The sequence below is a fragment of the Oncorhynchus mykiss genome, chromosome 22 (assembly GCF_013265735.2).
Source record: "Oncorhynchus mykiss isolate Arlee chromosome 22, USDA_OmykA_1.1, whole genome shotgun sequence".
NCBI classification, from domain to species: Eukaryota; Metazoa; Chordata; class Actinopteri; order Salmoniformes; family Salmonidae; genus Oncorhynchus; species Oncorhynchus mykiss.
The window spans coordinates 48139382-48158321 of NC_048586.1; the positions used below are offsets into that span (position 1 = coordinate 48139382).

At 43.8% G+C, this 18940-nt stretch overlaps 1 protein-coding gene across 4 annotated transcripts in view; it reads right to left on the minus strand.

Annotated features, from left to right (window-relative positions):
* Positions 1 to 379: 379 nt before the first annotated feature.
* LOC110501956 (integrin alpha-V) overlaps positions 380 to 18940 on the minus strand; it is an 80282-nt gene continuing 61721 nt past the window's right edge. For all 4 annotated transcript variants that reach the window (XM_036959469.1, XM_036959468.1, XM_036959467.1 and 1 more), the window contains 13 exons: positions 18109 to 18246; positions 16908 to 16975; positions 16008 to 16155; positions 13329 to 13421; positions 12861 to 12940; positions 11952 to 12032; positions 9711 to 9816; positions 7640 to 7798; positions 6824 to 6952; positions 6489 to 6602; positions 3003 to 3113; positions 2674 to 2793; positions 380 to 1005 (listed from right to left, as the gene is read on the minus strand). In XM_036959469.1, the coding sequence (XP_036815364.1) occupies positions 907 to 1005; positions 2674 to 2793; positions 3003 to 3113; positions 6489 to 6602; positions 6824 to 6952; positions 7640 to 7798; positions 9711 to 9816; positions 11952 to 12032; positions 12861 to 12940; positions 13329 to 13421; positions 16008 to 16155; positions 16908 to 16975; positions 18109 to 18246 (1446 nt within the window). In that variant the 3' untranslated portion in view covers positions 380 to 906. The remainder of the gene's footprint in view (positions 1006 to 2673; positions 2794 to 3002; positions 3114 to 6488; positions 6603 to 6823; positions 6953 to 7639; positions 7799 to 9710; positions 9817 to 11951; positions 12033 to 12860; positions 12941 to 13328; positions 13422 to 16007; positions 16156 to 16907; positions 16976 to 18108; positions 18247 to 18940) is intronic.

Below are 18940 nucleotides of genomic sequence, written 5' to 3' on the forward strand. Positions count from 1 at the left end.
ACTCTCTAGAGACAGCAGGAGCGGTAGAGATACTCATTAAAGATCGGCTATGAAAAGCCAACTGAAATTTACTCCTGAGGTGCTGACTTGTTGCACCCTCAACAACCACTGTGATTACTATTATTTGACCCTGCTGGTCATTTATGAACATTTGAACATCTTGGCCATGTTCTGTTATAATCTCCACCCGGCACAGGCAGAAGAGGACTGGCCACCCCTCAAAACCTAAGGTTTTGGCCTTTCTAGGGAGTTTTTCCTAGCCACCGTGCTTCTACACCTGCATTGCTTGCTGTTTGGGGGTTTTAGGCTGGGTTTCTGTACAGCACTTTGAGATATCAGCTGATGTCAGAAGGGCTATATAAATACATTTGATTTGATTTTGATCAGTCCAACCCTCTTCCTGGAGGGTTGGACTGATAACCTACAGGACAGTAGATCTCCAGGAAGAGGGTTGGACTGAACCTACAGGACACTAGTTCTCCAGGAAGAGGGTTGGGCAGCCCTGCATTAGTGGCTATAGTTATTGAGTCATATCATGTGAATTAGGCCTCTTGTGAAATCATTGTCAATAGCGATAGATTATGTATGGGTTGATCATAGAAATAGCTAAACATTCTTTCAACTCAAAATCAATTGACTGTCTATGGTGCAGGAACCTGTCTATGGCTCAGGAACCTGTCTATGGGTCAGGAACCACTGACTAAGCTGCCTTTTTCTATTATCAAGACACCAACTGGTAACTGGTAACTGGTTAGGACAGCTCATGAGGTCTCCTAAATATCTGCTGGCTAGATGTGATTTAATTTTTTTTGATTTGCAAAATGTTCTACTCGTGAGAGATAGTGTGTAGATGCAGGTCCTGGTGTTGCATTGAAGTCTGGAGACCTCCGGGGGTTGCTGGAGGTCTCAGGCTTCATTGTTCCTGTCACCGTTCTCCTGCGGTGCCAGCTGTTCCTTCTCCGTGTTGTCCTCCTGAGGGGGGCGTACACGCTTGAAGAACCCCAGCTGGAGGGAGGGAGGGAGGGAGGGAGGGAGGGAGGGAGGGAGGGGGGGGAGGGAGGGAGGGGGGGGGGAGGGAGGGAGGAGTCACAGACAATTAGGATCCTATGTCCTCTAATTCTACTTATTCAACTTCTATAGCGCTTTTCATTACAGAAGGAATCTCAAAGTGCTGTTATCTGAACACGCAGGTACAGTCAAAAGGGCTGCTTAGAAATCCATCCACTCAGGACTTGACAGGTGAAAACAACAAGGTTCAAAAATGACAATTTCTATCAAATAAATAAAAAATAAAAAACATTTCAAGAAATGATAACATCATTTGTAAACCCTGTTTGTAAGCTTTTAAATGACATCAATCTCAACCGTTTATCTTTTCCAGTGATGTAAACACTCAACCGTTTATCTTTTCCAGTGATGTAAACACCCAACCGTTTATCTTTTCCAGTGATGTAAACACTCAACCGTTTATCTTTTCCAGTGACGTAAACACCCAACCGTTTATCTTTTCCAGTGATGTAAACACCCAACCGTTTATCTTTTCCAGTGATGTAAACACCCAACCGTTTATCTTTCCCAGTGACGTAAACACTCAACCGTTTATCTTTTCCATTGATGTAAACACTCAACCGTTTATCTTTTCCAGTGATGTAAACACTCAACCGTTTATCTTTCCCAGTGATGTAAACACTCAACTGTTTATCTTTCCCAGTGATGTAAACACTCAACCGTTTATCTTTTCCAGTGATGTAAACACTCAACCGTTTATCTTTTCCAGTGATGTAAACACCCAACCGTTTATCTTTCCCAGTGACGTAAACACTCAACCGTTTATCTTTTCCAGTGATGTAAACACCCAACCGTTTATCTTTCCCAGTGACGTAAACACTCAACCGTTTATCTTTTCCAGTGATGTAAACACCCAACCGTTTATCTTTCCCAGTGACGTAAACACTCAACCGTTTATCTTTTCCATTGATGTAAACACTCAACCGTTTATCTTTTCCAGTGATGTAAACACTCAACCGTTTATCTTTCCCAGTGATGTAAACACTCAACCGTTTGTCTTTCCCAGTGATGTAAACACTCAACCGTTTATCTTTTCCAGTGATGTAAACACTCAACCGTTTATCTTTTCCAGTGATGTAAACACTCAACCGTTTATCTTTTCCAGTGACGTAAACACCCAACCGTTTATCTTTTCCAGTGACGTAAACACCCAACCGTTTATCTTTTCCAGTGATGTAAACACTCAACCGTTTATCTTTTCCAGTGATGTAAACACCCAACCGTTTATCTTTTCCAGTGATGTAAACACTCAACCGTTTGTCTTTCCCAGTGATGTAAACACTCAACCGTTTATCTTTTCCAGTGATGTAAACACTCAACCGTTTATCTTTTCCAGTGATGTAAACACTCAACCGTTTATCTTTTCCAGTGATGTCTCATGGTACTTTGGGGTTATGCGAAAATCAACTTTGAGCAACTTTTATCTATTGAATGTTTTGGTATTCAGGTCCAAAATGTCCCTTTCTGAGCACTTCTACAATGGACAAATACGTATGGAAGGTTTCCATTCAAATCGAAAGGTGTGTTGTCAAAAAAGGATTGAATTTCTTATGCCTAATTTTCAACACCGGCCAAGGAGGCAAGGGAAGGAAATGTTTGACTCACCTTATACATGATGAAGATTAGCAGAGCCAGCAGCAGTAGTCCAGCCAGCACAGCCAGCGCCACCACCCACCCGGGAACAGGTTCAGGATCAGATTTCAACCAGATCACTGACATACTCACCTGAAGGACACATCACAGGGTTTTACAATACAACACATCTCTATTCATCCAATACACAGAGACAAAGGAAATGACCTATTTGCTGTGGTAGTTAACCAGCCATAAAGAACCATATAGGATCCTATGGACTCTCTGGTCAAAAGTAGTGGATTATATCCAGACTGGGGTTCCATTTCAGAGGCAGACCTGGTTCATGTCATGTGACTCACCGTAATTGCGTTGGAGGGCAGCTCAGACACCAGGTTCTTGTTATAAGGCATCTCTATGACGCTGAAGGAAGCGGAGGATCTCACGGTGAACGATCGGTTCTGGCTCTCAGTCTGGATGAAAGAAACGCACCATCACGGCTCGATTTTATTACATCAAAAAGGTAGCCAACATACTAGGCTTTTCTTTAAGTTATGGCCCATATAGCTAGCCTGGTGCTGCCAGATTTATTTAAGTTGTGGCCCATATACAGTTGAAGTCGGAAGTTTACATACACCTTAGTCAAATCCATTTAAACTCAGTTTTTCACAATTCCTGACATTTAATCCTAGTAAAAATTCCATGTCGTAGGTCAGTTAGGATCACCACTTTATTTTAAGAATGTAAAATGTCAATGATAGCAAAGAGAGTGATTTATTTCAGCTTTTATTTCTTTCATCACATTCCCAGCGGGTCAGAAGTTTACATACACTCAATTAGTATTTGGTAGCATTGTCTTTAAATTGCTTAACTTGGGTCAAACGTTTCGAGTAGCCTTCCACAAGCTTCCCACAATAAGTTGGATGAATTTTGGCCCATTCCTCCAGACAGAGCTGGTGTAACTGAGTCAGGTTTGTAGGCCTCCTTGCTCACACACGCTCTTTTTCAGTTCTGCCCACACATTTTCTATAGGATTGAGGTAAGGGCTTTGTAATGGACACTCCAATACCTTGACTTTGTGGTCCTTAAGCCATTTTGCCACAACTTTGGAAGAATGCTTGGGGTCATTGTCCATTTGGAAGAACCATTTACGACCAAGCTTTAACTTCCTGACTGATGTCTTGAGATGTTGCTTCAATATATCTACATAATTTTCCTACCTCAGGACGCCATCTATTTTGTGAAGTGCACCTGTCCCTCCTGCAGCACAGCAGCCCCACAACATGAAGGAATCCCAACCGTGCTTCACTCCAATTGACTCAAATGATGTCAATTAGCCTATCAGAAGCTTCTAAAGCCATGGCATAATTTTCTAGAATTTTCCAAGCTGTTTAAAGGCACAGTCAACTTAGTGCATGTACATTTCTGACCCACTGGAATTGTGATTAAGTGAAATACCCCGTCTGTAAACAATTGTTGGACTTGTGTCATGCCGACTTGCCAAAACGATAGTTTGTTAACAATAAATGTGTGGAGTGGTTGAAAAATGAGTTTTAATGACTCCAACCTAAGTGGTGCCAGATTTATTTAAGTTATGGCCCATATAGCTAGTCTGGTGGTGACAGATCTATTTCTGCAGATCCAGTGTGATGCGTCAATAGCGAGCTTTACCAAGCATACACTATGCTTCAACCAGGTGTACCAGGCTCTTGTTCATTAGGGCACACCAGTGGAGACCCATCATTCAGGGCATCTTGGGTTGCCTGTTGTGCATGTTATTTTGGCATTAATACGTGTCGCATATCAGTTTGCAAACAATGTAAACAAAAAAAAACTAAAAATAATTAGAATTGAGTTAATAAACCCTCCCACAAACATGGTCTCTTCTTGTCTTTTTTGATTCAGGTGTTTCAGCCTAGCTCAGTGCTCTGTTGGGGCAGCCAGTGGAAAATACGGAGCGTAGGGGTTGGTAATGTCCTCTTGTTGTGCCGTGATTGGCTCAGTGTTCTGTCACTCATGGGGACACTACGTCACTGCCAAATCTAAGGGTAGACCTTGAAAATTCAAGCCCCTTGGGTGCTGCCATAGAGTTACATTAGAAGTGCCCATCCAAGAAGGCTTAATGTCATTGGCCACAGATAAAATGATGTCAAATCACATAGTAGCTTTGATTAGACGGATCATGTCAACATCATACTTTCACAATCTTAGCTAGCAAGCTAGACAAGCAGTCATCATCATGAATCAAGTCGACAATCTACTGGCAAATCTATTTACATTTTTGTCATATGAAGAGAAATAATGAAGATAAAATATTAATAAAACATATTGGTGCTCATTGGCCATTGGACATAAATACACAACAAGATGGAAATCGCAAATTCAACAATGAGTGGTTTGGAAGGAATCAGTGGCTACTAAAGATCACTAACGTCATCATGATTCGACCTTGTTTTTTTGCCGGGTTCCCAGTCTTGAAAGCACCATAAATCCAGAGAATGCCAGACTTTGATGACAAAATTTGCCCACGAAGGACTGCCGCTTCAACTTCCTGTTCAAGTGAGCATTGTACAACAAGGTGAGTCCAAAAATGTATTGTATGCCGCTGCATAAATGATGTAATATACCAAGGAGATATGTTACTGTAGCTAAGAAAGTCATACTAACTGTATGTTGTGTAGTAAGATGTTAGTAGCCCATGTGCCTCACCCTAATAATTTGGTCTATTTTCCCCCCCATCTTAATTTCGCCTACTGTTCTGACTTGGTGGTGCACAAGTAGCCTCTAACCTGTTTTAGAGAAATTATATTATTGAATATTGTAAGAGCTTTCATTGTCTGCTTGTATGCCTCCTTTATTTATCCTACGGTTCTGATTTGGTGTACAGGGAGAACGCTGTAAGAACGGCCCATGTTCTGAATTCTGTCGCTGTAAATTTCAAAAGTGCTGAACAAATAGTTATATTATTGACTAAGTCCGTCCTATCGCGCTCATTAATGTCTTAATCGAAATAACTGATTTCCTCTTATCTGCTTGTCGTCCCCTTATGCCATAGTTTGTACATCTCAATTGTCAGTAGAAACCACATTTGTTTAAGCAAGTCAACGATATCAGCTATGCTTTTTTTTTTAAAAGGCAGTAAATGAGTCTGAATGAACTGTTTCGCTGCCAGACAAGGTTCCTCTGATAGACAGGTGTAGCAGTGGTAAGGTGTTGGGACTCTGCTGTTGGAACTCTGCTGTTGGGACAGCTTTATGTAGGTCCTAACAGTTTGTGGTCACCGTTTGTCACTGTTATAGTGCAATTCATGTATTGTTTAGTGTTGTGTTGTGTAGTGGCTTTGCTGGTATGCGTCCCCCCCCCCTCCAAAAAAATGTTGGTTTGCCCCACCAAAATGTACATGCTAAAATCGCCACTGGGGCACACTGTAGCCACGTCTTGAAATGGAAATCAGAAACGGCATTTCTCATTGGATAGATAGTACCTCCAATGTTTCAGTCCCGTTTGGTGCCTAATGAACACAACCCTGCTGTATGCTTCATCTACAGTAGGTGGAATGTCTCATCTTGAGGAAGGTGGTCACCCCCCTATAGTCTTGAGTGGATGTACAATACAGCACAAACACATCTGGGACCACCAGGCTAGTATAGAACGCCTAGGTCCCTTCAAACTAAACTCGAAGCCAGTTCCACTGAGTTTTTTTCTTCTTCCATTGTTCACCTCTAATCAGGGAGTGATTTAGAGGGTGCAATTAATTATCAGGTAGTAAATAAAACCAGCAGGCTCCAGACCTGGTATGTGAAGAGTTGAAAAGCACTGCTCTAGGGGATAACAGACAGGAGTCTCACCTTGAGGAAGGTGGCCACCCCCAGTCTGGAGTGGACGTACAGGGTGGTACTCTGACCTCTCTCCACACGGCCCACCTGACACCGGATCTTCAGGCACTGGGCCTTGGAACAGTCCTGAGTGAGGAGACACATTCACAGTGACATTAAACACAATCCATATGGCTAATGCCATCTGTATGAGTACATTAGTACTGTAGCCAACAGGGTTAGCGATTCAGAAAGTACATTTCAGACTTGCAGTTTACTTCCTGAATCAAGTGAATTGAAATGGAATTTACCGGAAACCCTGGTATAAAATGACAGTACAGCATTAGCCAGGTAATCATGCCAATTACCAGAGTTTCCAGTTCTCCCTCCATCTCTTTCTTCGCCAGCTCTCTGCGGTGAACATGGTTCCTGTTCCTCCCTTCTGTATTGTCTCCACTGGTGGAAGCTGAACCATTTGTCTCTGTTGACAAAGGATTCTAGAACGGACAGAGAGAGAGAGAGGAATCCCTTCAATAACTTATATTATTATGTCACCAATAGCAACGGAGGCTCTATCTCAATTGTTTAACAATCTGTTCCCTCATTGTCTCCTCCTGTTCATTTCGACTGGCGGAAAATACTGACTGGTGTAACGATGCAGTGGCAGGTTAGTTTATCGCCTGGCTGACGTTCACCTGGTCGCCTGGCTGACGTTCACCTGGTCGCCAGGCTGACGTTCACCTGGTCGCCAGGCTGACGTTCACCTGGTCGCCAGGCTGACGTTCACCTGGTCGCCAGGCTGACGTTCACCTGGTCGCCAGGTCGACGTTCACCTGGTCGCCAGGCTGACGTTCACCTGGTCGCCAGGCTGACGTTCACCTGGTCGCCAGGCTGACATTCACCTGGTCACCTGGCTGACGTTAACCTGGTCGCCAGGCTGACGTTCACCTGGTCGCCAGGCTGACATTCACCTGGTCGCCTGGCTGACGTTCACCTGGTCGCCTGGCTGACGTTAACCTGGTCGCCTGGCTGACGTTCACCTAGTCACTTCTTTCAGATCAGTGCAATAAATGGGAGGAGCATCGGAGAGAACAGACTGTTTAGACAATTGAAAAAGAGCCAGTGTCTAGGCTGAATGAAATTGTGAATGGAAGGCTGAATGGAAGGGAGAGAATATCACATACTGAGACATTGAGTGGGTTGATCTCCATGTCTGTACTGCAGTTCATGCCTCTGTCCACCTCTAGTTCAGTGATGTAGAGCAGAGAGCCGTTGTTGAACCTGTAGGGCCACTCGATGTCCAGTATGGCCTTGCTGAAGGTACTGGGACCTCTGTTACGCAACTGGAATAAGACAGATTGTAGTTATCGTTACTGCTCCAGGCTTCACTGACTTATAACGGTGTTATGTGAAAGGTCATCTATGTCCGTTTTTACATTTATCAGTTGACATTAATCTACAGGTAAAGTACATGGCGGGTCTAATGTCACGACACGGCGGGTCTAATGTCACGACACGGCGGGTCTAATGTCACGACACGGCGGGTCTAATGTCACGACACGGCGGGTCTAAGGTCACGACACGGCGGGTCTAATGTCACGACACGGCGGGTCTAATGTCACGACACGGCGGGTCTAATGTCACGACACGGCGGGTCTAATGTCACGACACGGCGGGTCTAATGTCCCGACACAGCGGGTCTAATATCACGACACTGCGGGTCTAATGTCACGACACGGCGGGTCTAATGTCACGACACGGCGGGTCTAATGTCACGACAGGGTATAATGTCACAACATGGCGGGTCTAATGTCACGACACGGTGGGTCTAATGTCATGACGCGTCTAATGTCACGACACGACGGGTCTAATGTCACGACACGGTGGGTCTAATGTCACGACACGGCGGGTCTAATGTCATGACACGGCGGGTCTAATGTCACGACACTGCGGATCTAATGTCACGACGGGTCTAATGTCATGACACGTCGGGTCTAATGTCACGACGGGTCTAATGTCACGACACGGCGGGTCTAATGTCACGACGGGTCTAATTTTACGACACGGTGGGTCTAATGTCACGTCACGGTGGGTCTAATGTCACGACACGGTAGGTCTAATGTCACGACGCGTCTAATGTCACGACACGACGGGTCTAATGTCACGACACAGTGGGTCTAATGTCACGACACGGTGGGTCTAATGTCACGACACGGCGGGTCTAATGTCACGACACAGTGAATCTAGTGTCACGACACAGTGGGTCTAATGTCACGACACGGTGGGTCTAATGTCACAACACAGTGAATCTAATGTCACGACACTGTGGGTCTAATGTCACGACACGGCAGTTCTAATGTCACGACACGGCAGGTCTAATGTCACGACACAGTGAATCTAATGTCACGACACGGCGGGTCTAATGGCACGACACAGTGAATCTAATGTCACGACACAGTGAATCTAATGGCACGACACAGTGAATCTAAGGTCACGACACAGTGAATCTAATGTCACGACACGGCGGATCTAAATGCACGACACAGTGAATCTAATGGCACGACACAGTGAATCTAATGTCACGACACGGTGGGTCTAATGTCACGACACGGCAGGTCTAATGTCACGACACGGTGGGTCTAATGTTACGACACGGCGGGTCTAATGTCACGACACGGTGGGTCTAATGTCACGACACGGCGGGTCTAATGTCACGACACGGCGGGTCTAATGTCACGACACGGCGGGTCTAATGTCACGACACGGTGGGTCTAATGTCACGACACGGTGGGTCTAATATCACGACACGGCAGGTCTAATGTCACGACACGACGGGTCTAATGTCACGACACGGCGGGTCTAATGTCACGACACGGTGGGTCTAATGTCACGACACGGTGGGTCTAATGTCACGACACGGTGAATCTAATGTCATGACACGGTGGGTCTAATGTCACGACACGGCAGGTCTAATGTCACGACACGGTGGGTCTAATGTTACGACACGGCGGGTCTAATGTCACGACACGGCGGGTCTAATGTCATGACACGGTGGGTCTAATGTCACGACACGGTGGGTCTAATGTCACAACATGGTGGGTCTAATGTCACGACACGGTGGGTCTAATGTCACGACACGGCGGGTCTAATGTCACGACACGGTGAATCTAATATAGTGCATTACTTTTGACCAGCCTATATAGGGAATAGGGTGTCATTTGACCAGCCTATATAGGGAACAGTGTCATGGTTGACCTCATAGATGTGCTGTATTCGTGGACCGATGTCTTCTCCTACGACAGGGTTCTCTTTGGACTTCCAGTTAGCGATGGGCAGGAAGACCTGGTCAGGAAGCGCCACCCTACAGCAGAGGGAAGAGGGGGGAGGGGATTGGGGTTCAACGTCTGGGCTATATATACAGTGCCTTGCGAAAGTATTCGGCCCCCTTGAACTTTGCGACCTTTTGCCACATTTCAGGCTTCAAACATAAAGATATCAAACTGTATTTTTTTGTGAAGAATCAACAACAAGTGGGACACAATCATGAAGTGGAACGACATTTATTGGATATTTCAAACTTTTTTAACAAATCAAAGATTGGGCGTGCAAAATTATTCAGCCCCCTTAAGTTAATACTTTGTAGCGCCACCTTTTGCTGCGATTACAGCTGTAAGTCGGTATGGGGTATGTCTCTATCAGTTTTGCACATCGAGAGACTGACATTTTTTCCCATTCCTCCTTGCAAAACAGCTCGAGCTTAGTGAGGTTGGATGGAGAGCATTTGTGAACAGCAGTTTTCAGTTCTTTCCACAGATTCTCGATTGCATTCAGGTCTGGACTTTGACTTGACCATTCTAACACCTGGATATGTTTATTTTTGAACCATTCCATTGTAGATTTTGCTTTATGTTTTGGATCATTGTCTTGTTGGAAGACAAATCTCCGTCCCAGTCTCAGGTCTTTTGCAGACTCCATCAGGTTCATTCTTCCAGAATGGTCCTGTATTTGGCTCCATCCATCTTCCCATCAATTTTAACCATCTTCCCTGTCCCTGCTGAAGAAAAGCAGGCCCAAACCATGATGCTGCCACCACTATGTTTGACAGTGGGGATGGTGTGTTCAGGGTGATGAGCTGTGTTGCTTTTACGCCAAACATAACGTTTTGCATTGTTGCCAAAAAGTTCCATTTTGGTTTCATCTGACCAGAGCACCTTCTTCCACATGTTTGGTGTGTCTCCCAGGTGGCTTGTGGCAAACTTTAAACGACACATTTTTTGGATATCTTTAAGAAATGGCTTTCTTCTTGCCACTCTTCCATAAAGGCCAGATTTGTGCAATATACGACTGATTGTTGTCCTATGGACAGAGTCTCCCACCTCAGCTGTAGATCTCTGCAGTTCATCCAGAGTGATCATGGGCCTCTTGGCTGCATCTCTGATCAGTCTTCTCCTTGTTTGAGCTGAAAGTTTAGAGGGACGGCCAGGTCTTGGTAGATTTGCAGGGGGCTGATACTCCTTCCATTTCAATATTATCGCTTGCACAGTGCTCCTTGGGATGTTTAAAGCTTGGGAAATCTTTTTGTATCCAAATCTGGCTTTAAACTTCTTCACAACAGTATCTCGGACCTGCCTGGTGTGTTCCTTGTTCTTCATGATGCTCTCTGCGCTTTTAACGGACCTCTGAGACTATCACAGTGCAGGTGCATTTATACGGAGACTTGATTACACACAGGTGGATTGTATTTATCATCATTAGTCATTTAGGTCAACATTGGATCATTCAGAGATCCTCACTGAACTTCTGGAGAGAGTTTGCTGCACTGAAAGTAAAGGAGCTGAATAATTTTGCACGCCCAATTTTTCAGTTTTTGATTTGTTGAAAAAGTTTGAAATATCCAATAAATGTCGTTCCACTTCATAACTGAGTCCCACTTGTTGTTGATTCTTCACAAAAAAATACAGTTTTATATCTTTATGTTTGAAGCCTGAAATGTGGCAAAAGGTCGCAAAGTTCAAGGGGGCCGAATACTTTCGCAAGGCACTGTATAAAGTACATTCTGCATTTCTTAACATTCCGTTACCGTGATTCAGTAAAGTCATTACTATATGAGAGATGGTGGGGGGACATCAGTACTGTCTTTGCTACTAAACCACTTATCATGGGATACATACATTCCATCAAACTAAACCCTTCTGTTACTCTCAGGTCTGAGGCACAGACAGACAGACAGACACAGCTGAAGGTCCCACCTGGGATTTGAGCTGGCAGATATTTACTAATTACCAGCTAATTACCTGATAATTATAATCTAAACACAATTTGCATTTTATGATGTGTGTTGGTGACCTCCCACCTGCCCATTAAGGTAGGATAAAATGCAGGAGAATATACTAAAGTGAAATAACATTCTTTGCACACTTCAATTAGATGATATTTCTGTACTTAAACGGCTAAGCTTTTGTTCAGTAATGGCCTTCATTGGAGAAGACAACATACCCTCTGAAATCCACATTGGCCAGAACAGCCAGCGTTGTGATGCTGGAGACCAGACTGCTGGTGCTGTTGAACTGGTTGGAACTGAAAGACAGTATTATATTATTATTAACTTATTAAAAAGAAAGACCAGATCGTGAAAAAAATCAGATAAGCAGTGTACACAGTACAGGTTGATGCTAAAACACAAAATGTCCACAGGGTGGAACCATTGCATTGTAACTTTTGTCCATGATTTTTGAACTAGCTGCTAAAGCCTCATAAGAAATATACAAAAACTCCAGACAATTCCACCACAAGACACATGGGCTCTCAACTATATTCTAAACAATTTAACAGTGACTTTGATCAACAGAATATGTTGTTTTTTTGTTGTAGAGAGGACCAGCGTGACCTTGGGTTAGCGAGGAGAGTAAACAAGAGGTTTTCTTTCATAACAACGAGGACAGACAAAGGACACAGCTACTCTGTCATTTACATGCTCCTTTCAATCCAACCAGAGAGAAGAGAAATACCATCTTTTTTATTTATTTTTTATTTACATTTGCTCTTGTCAAAGTGGTCCAATATAGGAAGTAGGGTGCAGTTTGGGACACGCCTTTAGTCTCACTGTCTGCTACCACAGAGTCAGGATGTGTGTGGATGTATGTACAGGGAGTCTCTTCTCTAAAAAAGGATTTTTAGTTCAATTAGGTCCTAACTTTATGACCATTCCACGATGTATGAGACACCGTTTCATTCCATTATTTATACAGGTTAGTAGGTTCATTTAAAGATTTAAAAGTCTTGCGAGGGAGACTTGTATACGTACGTACCCAGTTGTTTGGAAGTAAAGCTCCGGAAAAGTAATTTTATTTCTAAAAGTAAGAAAGACTTGTGTTCCGAACCCGTTTTTTGTTACCAGCTCATTACCTCTGTATCTGCAGGTCAAACTTCACCAACGTGTCCTGCTCTGAGAGCTGATGAACACTGAAGCGGAGTCCGGCCAGCACCTGAAGACGACATCGCACCACAGCATCGGGATCATCACCATTCTGATTTAAAGTCTCGTACTGCGTTCATACAGGCGGCACAATACTGAAATGTTTTCCAAAAATGTTTTACTTTTGACCAATCAGATCAGATTTTTTTTTTTGCCAATAAATGAATCAGATTTGGGCAGCCTGTGTAAACGCACCCTCTGATCAGAATGAGAATCATCTCTATTCACCAAGTACATTCACATGTACCAGGAATTTCAACTGGTGAAATGGCGCTGACTAGGTGTCTAGTCAACACCAACATAGAAATAGAATCCCTAGAACAGACATACACACCCCCCCCCCCCCGCTCATTCAGGTCAACGGGATGGATACCAATCTGCATGCTCCATCCACTCACCTTAATTCCTCCTTTCATGGGGTTCCCCAGGTCACACACCACCACCCTGGTCTGGTTCTCTGTCTTGTATGCACAGGACAATCTTGACAGAGTCTGAAAGGGAGAAACCGACAAAATGCATGATACTATGTTAATGTTAATAGCTAGTCACTTTAACTATACCTACATGTACATATTACCTCAATTACCTCGACTAACCTGTGGCCCAGGTTATATAGCCTCTCTACTGTTATTTTAATGGTGATGTTTAATTACTTGTTACTTTTTAAAATGGCATTGTTGGTTAAAGGCTTGCAATTAAGAATTTCACTGTACACCTGTTGTATTCATAATTTCACTGTGAGTTCTACTACACCTGTTGTATTCAGCATTTCACTGTAAGGTCTTCTACACCTGTTGTATTCAGCATTTCACTGTAAGGTCTACTACACCTGTTGTATTCATAATTTCACTGTGAGTTCTACTACACCTGTTGTATTCAGCATTTCACTGTAAGGTCTTCTACACCTGCTGTATTCAGCATTTCACTGTAAGGTCTACTACACCTGTTGTATTCAGCATTTCACTGTAAGGTCTACTACACCTGTTGTATTCAGCATTTCACTGTGAGGTCTACTACACCTGTTGTATTCAGCATTTCACTGTAAGGTCTACTACACCTGTTGTATTCAGCATTTCACTGTGAGGTCTATTACACCTGCTGTATTCAGCATTTCACTGTGAGGTCTACTACACCTGTTGTATTCAGCATTTCACTGTGAGGTCTACTACACATGTTGTATTCAGCATTTCACTGTGAGGTCTACTACACATGTTGTATTCAGCATTTCACTGTGAGGTCTACTACACCTGCTGTATTCAGCATTTCACTGTAAGGTCTACTACACCTGTTGTATTCAGCATTTCACTGTAAGGTCTACTACACCTGTTGTATTCAGCATTTCACTGTGAGGTCTACTACACATGTTGTATTCAGCATTTCACTGTAAGGTCTACTACACCTGTTGTATTCAGCATTTCACTGTGAGGTCTACTACACATGTTGTATTCAGCGTTTCACTGTAAGGCCGCATGTGACATTTTTGTTGTTGATTTGATTTGATTTAACACCTTATGTAATGGATAACCTAGCCACCACTGTACCGGGCGATGCACAGTTAAGTCATACAGAGTCTGGGACGAAAAAATGAATAGGATCTATCAGCTTGACTAATGCAATCCATCGGTTTCCTATTTCATTGTCAAAACCACAAACTGTTGTAATGTATTGTCCTTCCCTTCGGGGTGTATCCCTTCCTTCGGCACACACCACAATCAGGCAGTGGGGGAACATTCAACACACAGAGGCAAGACTACACTGAGTGTACAAAACATTAGGAACACCTGCTCTTTCCATGACATAGACTGACCAGGTGAAAGCTATGATCCCTTATTGATGTCACTTGTTAAATCCACTTCAATCAGTGTAGAATAGAAGGGGGGGAGACCTGGTTAAATCATTATTTTTAAGCCTTGAAACTAAATATTTAAGTGCCTTTGAACGGGGTATGGTAGTAGGTGCCAGGCACACCGGTTTGTGTGGGTCAAGAACGGCAACGCTGCTGGGTTTATCACGCTCAACAGTTTCCTGTGTGTATCAAGAATGGTTCACCTCCCAACGGACATCCAGCCATCTTGACACAACTGTGGGAAGCATCAAGGAAATCAACATGGGTCAGCAGCCCTGTGGAACACTTTCGACACCTTGTAGAGTCCATGGACCCGACTAATTGAGGCTGTTCTGAGGGCAAAAGGGGTTCCAACTCAATATTAGGAAGGTGTTCCTAATGTGCAATTTACACTGAGTAAAGCTGATGTAAGCTGGTTAAGTTGGTTAAGTTTTCAACTGACACTGCAGAAAAATCTATCCCATGTTTATATATTCCTATAGACACAGTATGTGTGCCGGTTAGATATTGGGAGCAACCTGGGATGTGCTGTTGTACGTTACCGCAGTAAGAGAACGAGTTAGCTAGCATTCTCTAATAGTATGTTATCGCTGTAAGAGAACGAGTTAGCTAGCATTCTCTAATAGTATGTTATCGCTGTAAGAGAACGAGTTAGCTAGCATTCTCTAATAGTATGTTATCGCTGTAAGAGAACGAGTTAGCTAGCATTCTCTAATAGTATGTTATCGCTCGCTGTAAGAGAACGCGTTAGCTAGCATTCTCTAATAGTATGTTATCGCTGTAAGAGAACGAGTTAGTATGTTATCGCTGTAAGAGAACGTGTTAGCTAGCATTCTCTAATAGTATGTTATCGCTGTAAGAGAACGCGTTAGCTAGCATTCTCTAATAGTATGTTACCGCGGTAAGAGAACGCGTTAGCTAGCATTCTCTAATAGTATGTTATCGCTGTAAGAGAACGCGTTAGCTAGCATGCTCTATTTGTAATGGTCGCATTAGCCCCCCCTTGCCAATTCACAGTTATTTCCCTGCTAATAGACGTATCACAAATCTACAGCCATCAATATATACTGTCGTCCTGCACATCTAATCTGCTTCCTTGTGTCTATCGTCAGAATAAACATCAATCAACTGAGATCGCTGGCTGGACAGTACTTTGGTTTGAAAACACAACGCAAGAGAGTTACGAAGTACGATCACATCTGTTACATCTGGGGCCTCCATTTTATTTTACCTCACTGTTGCGTACGACCCCAGTGAAGTCAGCCTGGGGAGGAAGGAAGACATGTAGCTCTGCCTCGTACGCCCCCTCTCCTCTGTTCTCCGCTGTCACCTCCAGGGTCAAGGGGTTATCATCTCCTATGTAGATCTGCTTCTGGTCACTGGGGAGGTCAGAGATCAGATTAACAGAATGATCTGCTTCTGGTCACTGGGGAGGTCAGAGATCAGAGTAACAGAATGACCTGCTTCTGGTCAGTGGGGAGGTCAGAGATCAGATTAACAGAATGACCTGCTTCTGGTCAGTGGGGAGGTCAGAGATCAGATTAACAGAATTACCTGCTTCTGGTCACTGGGGAGGTCAGAGATCAGATTGACCTGCTTCTGGTCAGTGGGGAGGTCAAAAATCAGATTAACAGAATGATCTGCTTCTGGTCAGTGGGGAGGTCAGAGATCAGATTGACAGAATGGAGTTAGACTATGGGAAAGTTTCCATAATTTTGCTATGCCAAAATTCCTAGGTTTGTCAGAAATCCTGGTTGGAGGATTGCCTCCCTGGTTATGCTCGCCTGAAATTAGGATTTCAGAAAACCCTGGGAAGATTTCTGGGATTTTGAAACCTTACTCAGTCAGGACAATCTCCTTCTGGTCACTGGTAGTAGAAATAAAAACTAATGGAAAAGTTAAGACCATCTCACTGATGCCTGATTCACACCAGATGGTCAACCAGAACCTTACTGTGCTGGCTGAGATATTCTACATCACTTTGTCCTTTCCAACATGGTTTCAACAACTAGGGTGGATGTGTAACCAGACCAAAACAGCTCAACTTGGCTAGCTGTTATAGGAATGAATGAATGAATGTGGCATGAGATCCTGGAAGAGGAGGTAACTTAACAAGTGACGGACCACTCACCTCACTACAGACAGCTTGAGGTCTGGCTTGCAGATGTTGTCATCTCCACAGTCCAGAAGGACATGGGCCTGAAAAACATTGTCACAAGCAGACAGTTTGTTAACCCACCTCTCCTACTCACCATGTGACCCACCTCTCCTACTCACCATGTGACCCACCTCTCCTACTCACCATGTGACCCACCTCTCCTACTCACCATGTGACCCACCTCTCCTACTCACCATGTGACCCACCTCTCCTACTCACCATGTGACCCATCTCTCCTACTCACCATGTGACCATGTCACCCACCTCTCCTACTCACCATGTGACCCACCTCTCCTACTCACCATGTGACCCACCTCTCCTACTCACCATGTGACCCAACTCTCCTACAACCATGTGACCCACCTCTCCTACTCACCATGTGACCATGTCACCCACCTCTCCTACTCACCATGTGACCCACCTCTCCTACTCACCATGTGACCCACCTCTCCTACTCACCATGTGACCCAACTCTCCTACTCACCATGTGACCCAACTCTCCTACTCACCATGTGACCATGTGACCCACCTCTCCTACTCACCATGTGACTCACCTCTCCTACTCACCATGTGACCCACCTCTCCTACAACCATGTGACCCACCTCTCCTACTCACCATGTGACCCACTTCTCCTACTCACCATGTGACCCACCTCTCCTACTCACCATGTGACCCATCTCTCCTACTAACCATGTGACCCACCTCTCCTACTCACCATGTGACCCACCTCTCCTACTCACCATGTGACCCACCTCTCCTACTCACCATGTGACCCACCTCTCCTACTCACCATGTGACCCACCTCTCCTACTCACCATGTGACCCACCTCTCCTACTCACCATGTGACCCACCTCTCCTACTCACCATGTGACCCACCTCTCCTACTCACCATGTGACCCACCTCTCCTACTCACCATGTGACCCACCTCTCCTACTCACCATGTGACCAACCTCTCCTACTAACCATGTGACCATGTGACCCACCTCTCCCATTCACCATGTGACCCACCTCTCACCATGTGTTACTCTATACCTGATCACAACAGTTACTGTTCTTCCCAAATGGCTCCATACTCCCTATATGGCACACTAGTTTTGACCAGAACCCTGTGCACTATATAGAGAATAGGGTGCCATTTGGGATGTATCCTTAGTTAAAGACATATGTGTACCTGTTTGGAGATGTTGGTGGGGGTAGTCTGCTCCAGGATAGGCAGTAGGCCGGTCTTATCTGCTGCCTGCTGGTAGTCCAGACTAAACTCCATGAACACAGAGATGGGAGTGATCTTGTCCCGGAACTCAGAGTCATCCTGCAGAGCAAGTTATATTATATTATATCATTATATATGGTTATATTATATCGTGGAACACACTAATATCAACTGGTTATATTATATCATGGAACACACTAATATCAACTGGTTATATTATATCGTGGAACACACTAATATCAACTGGTTATATTATATCATGGAACACACTAATATCAACTGGTTATATTATATCATGGAACACACTAATATCAACTGGTTATATTATATCATGGAACACACTAATATCAACTGGTTATATTATATCGTGGAACACACTAATATCAACTGGTTATATTATATCATGGAACACACTAATATCAACTGGTTATATTATATCATGGAACACACTAATATCAACTGGTTATATTATATCATGGAACACAATCTGTACTATCAACTGGTTATATTATATCGTGGAACACACTAATATCAACTGGTTATATTATATCATGGAACACACTAATATCAACTGGTTATATTATATTGTGGAACACACTAATATCAACTGGTTATATTATATCATGGAACACACTAATATCAACTGGTTATATTATATTGTGGAACACACTAATATCAACTGGTTATATTATATCGTGGAACACACTAATATCAACTGGTTAATATTATATCGTGGAACACACTAATATCAACTGGTTATATTATATCATGGAACACACTAATATCAACTGGT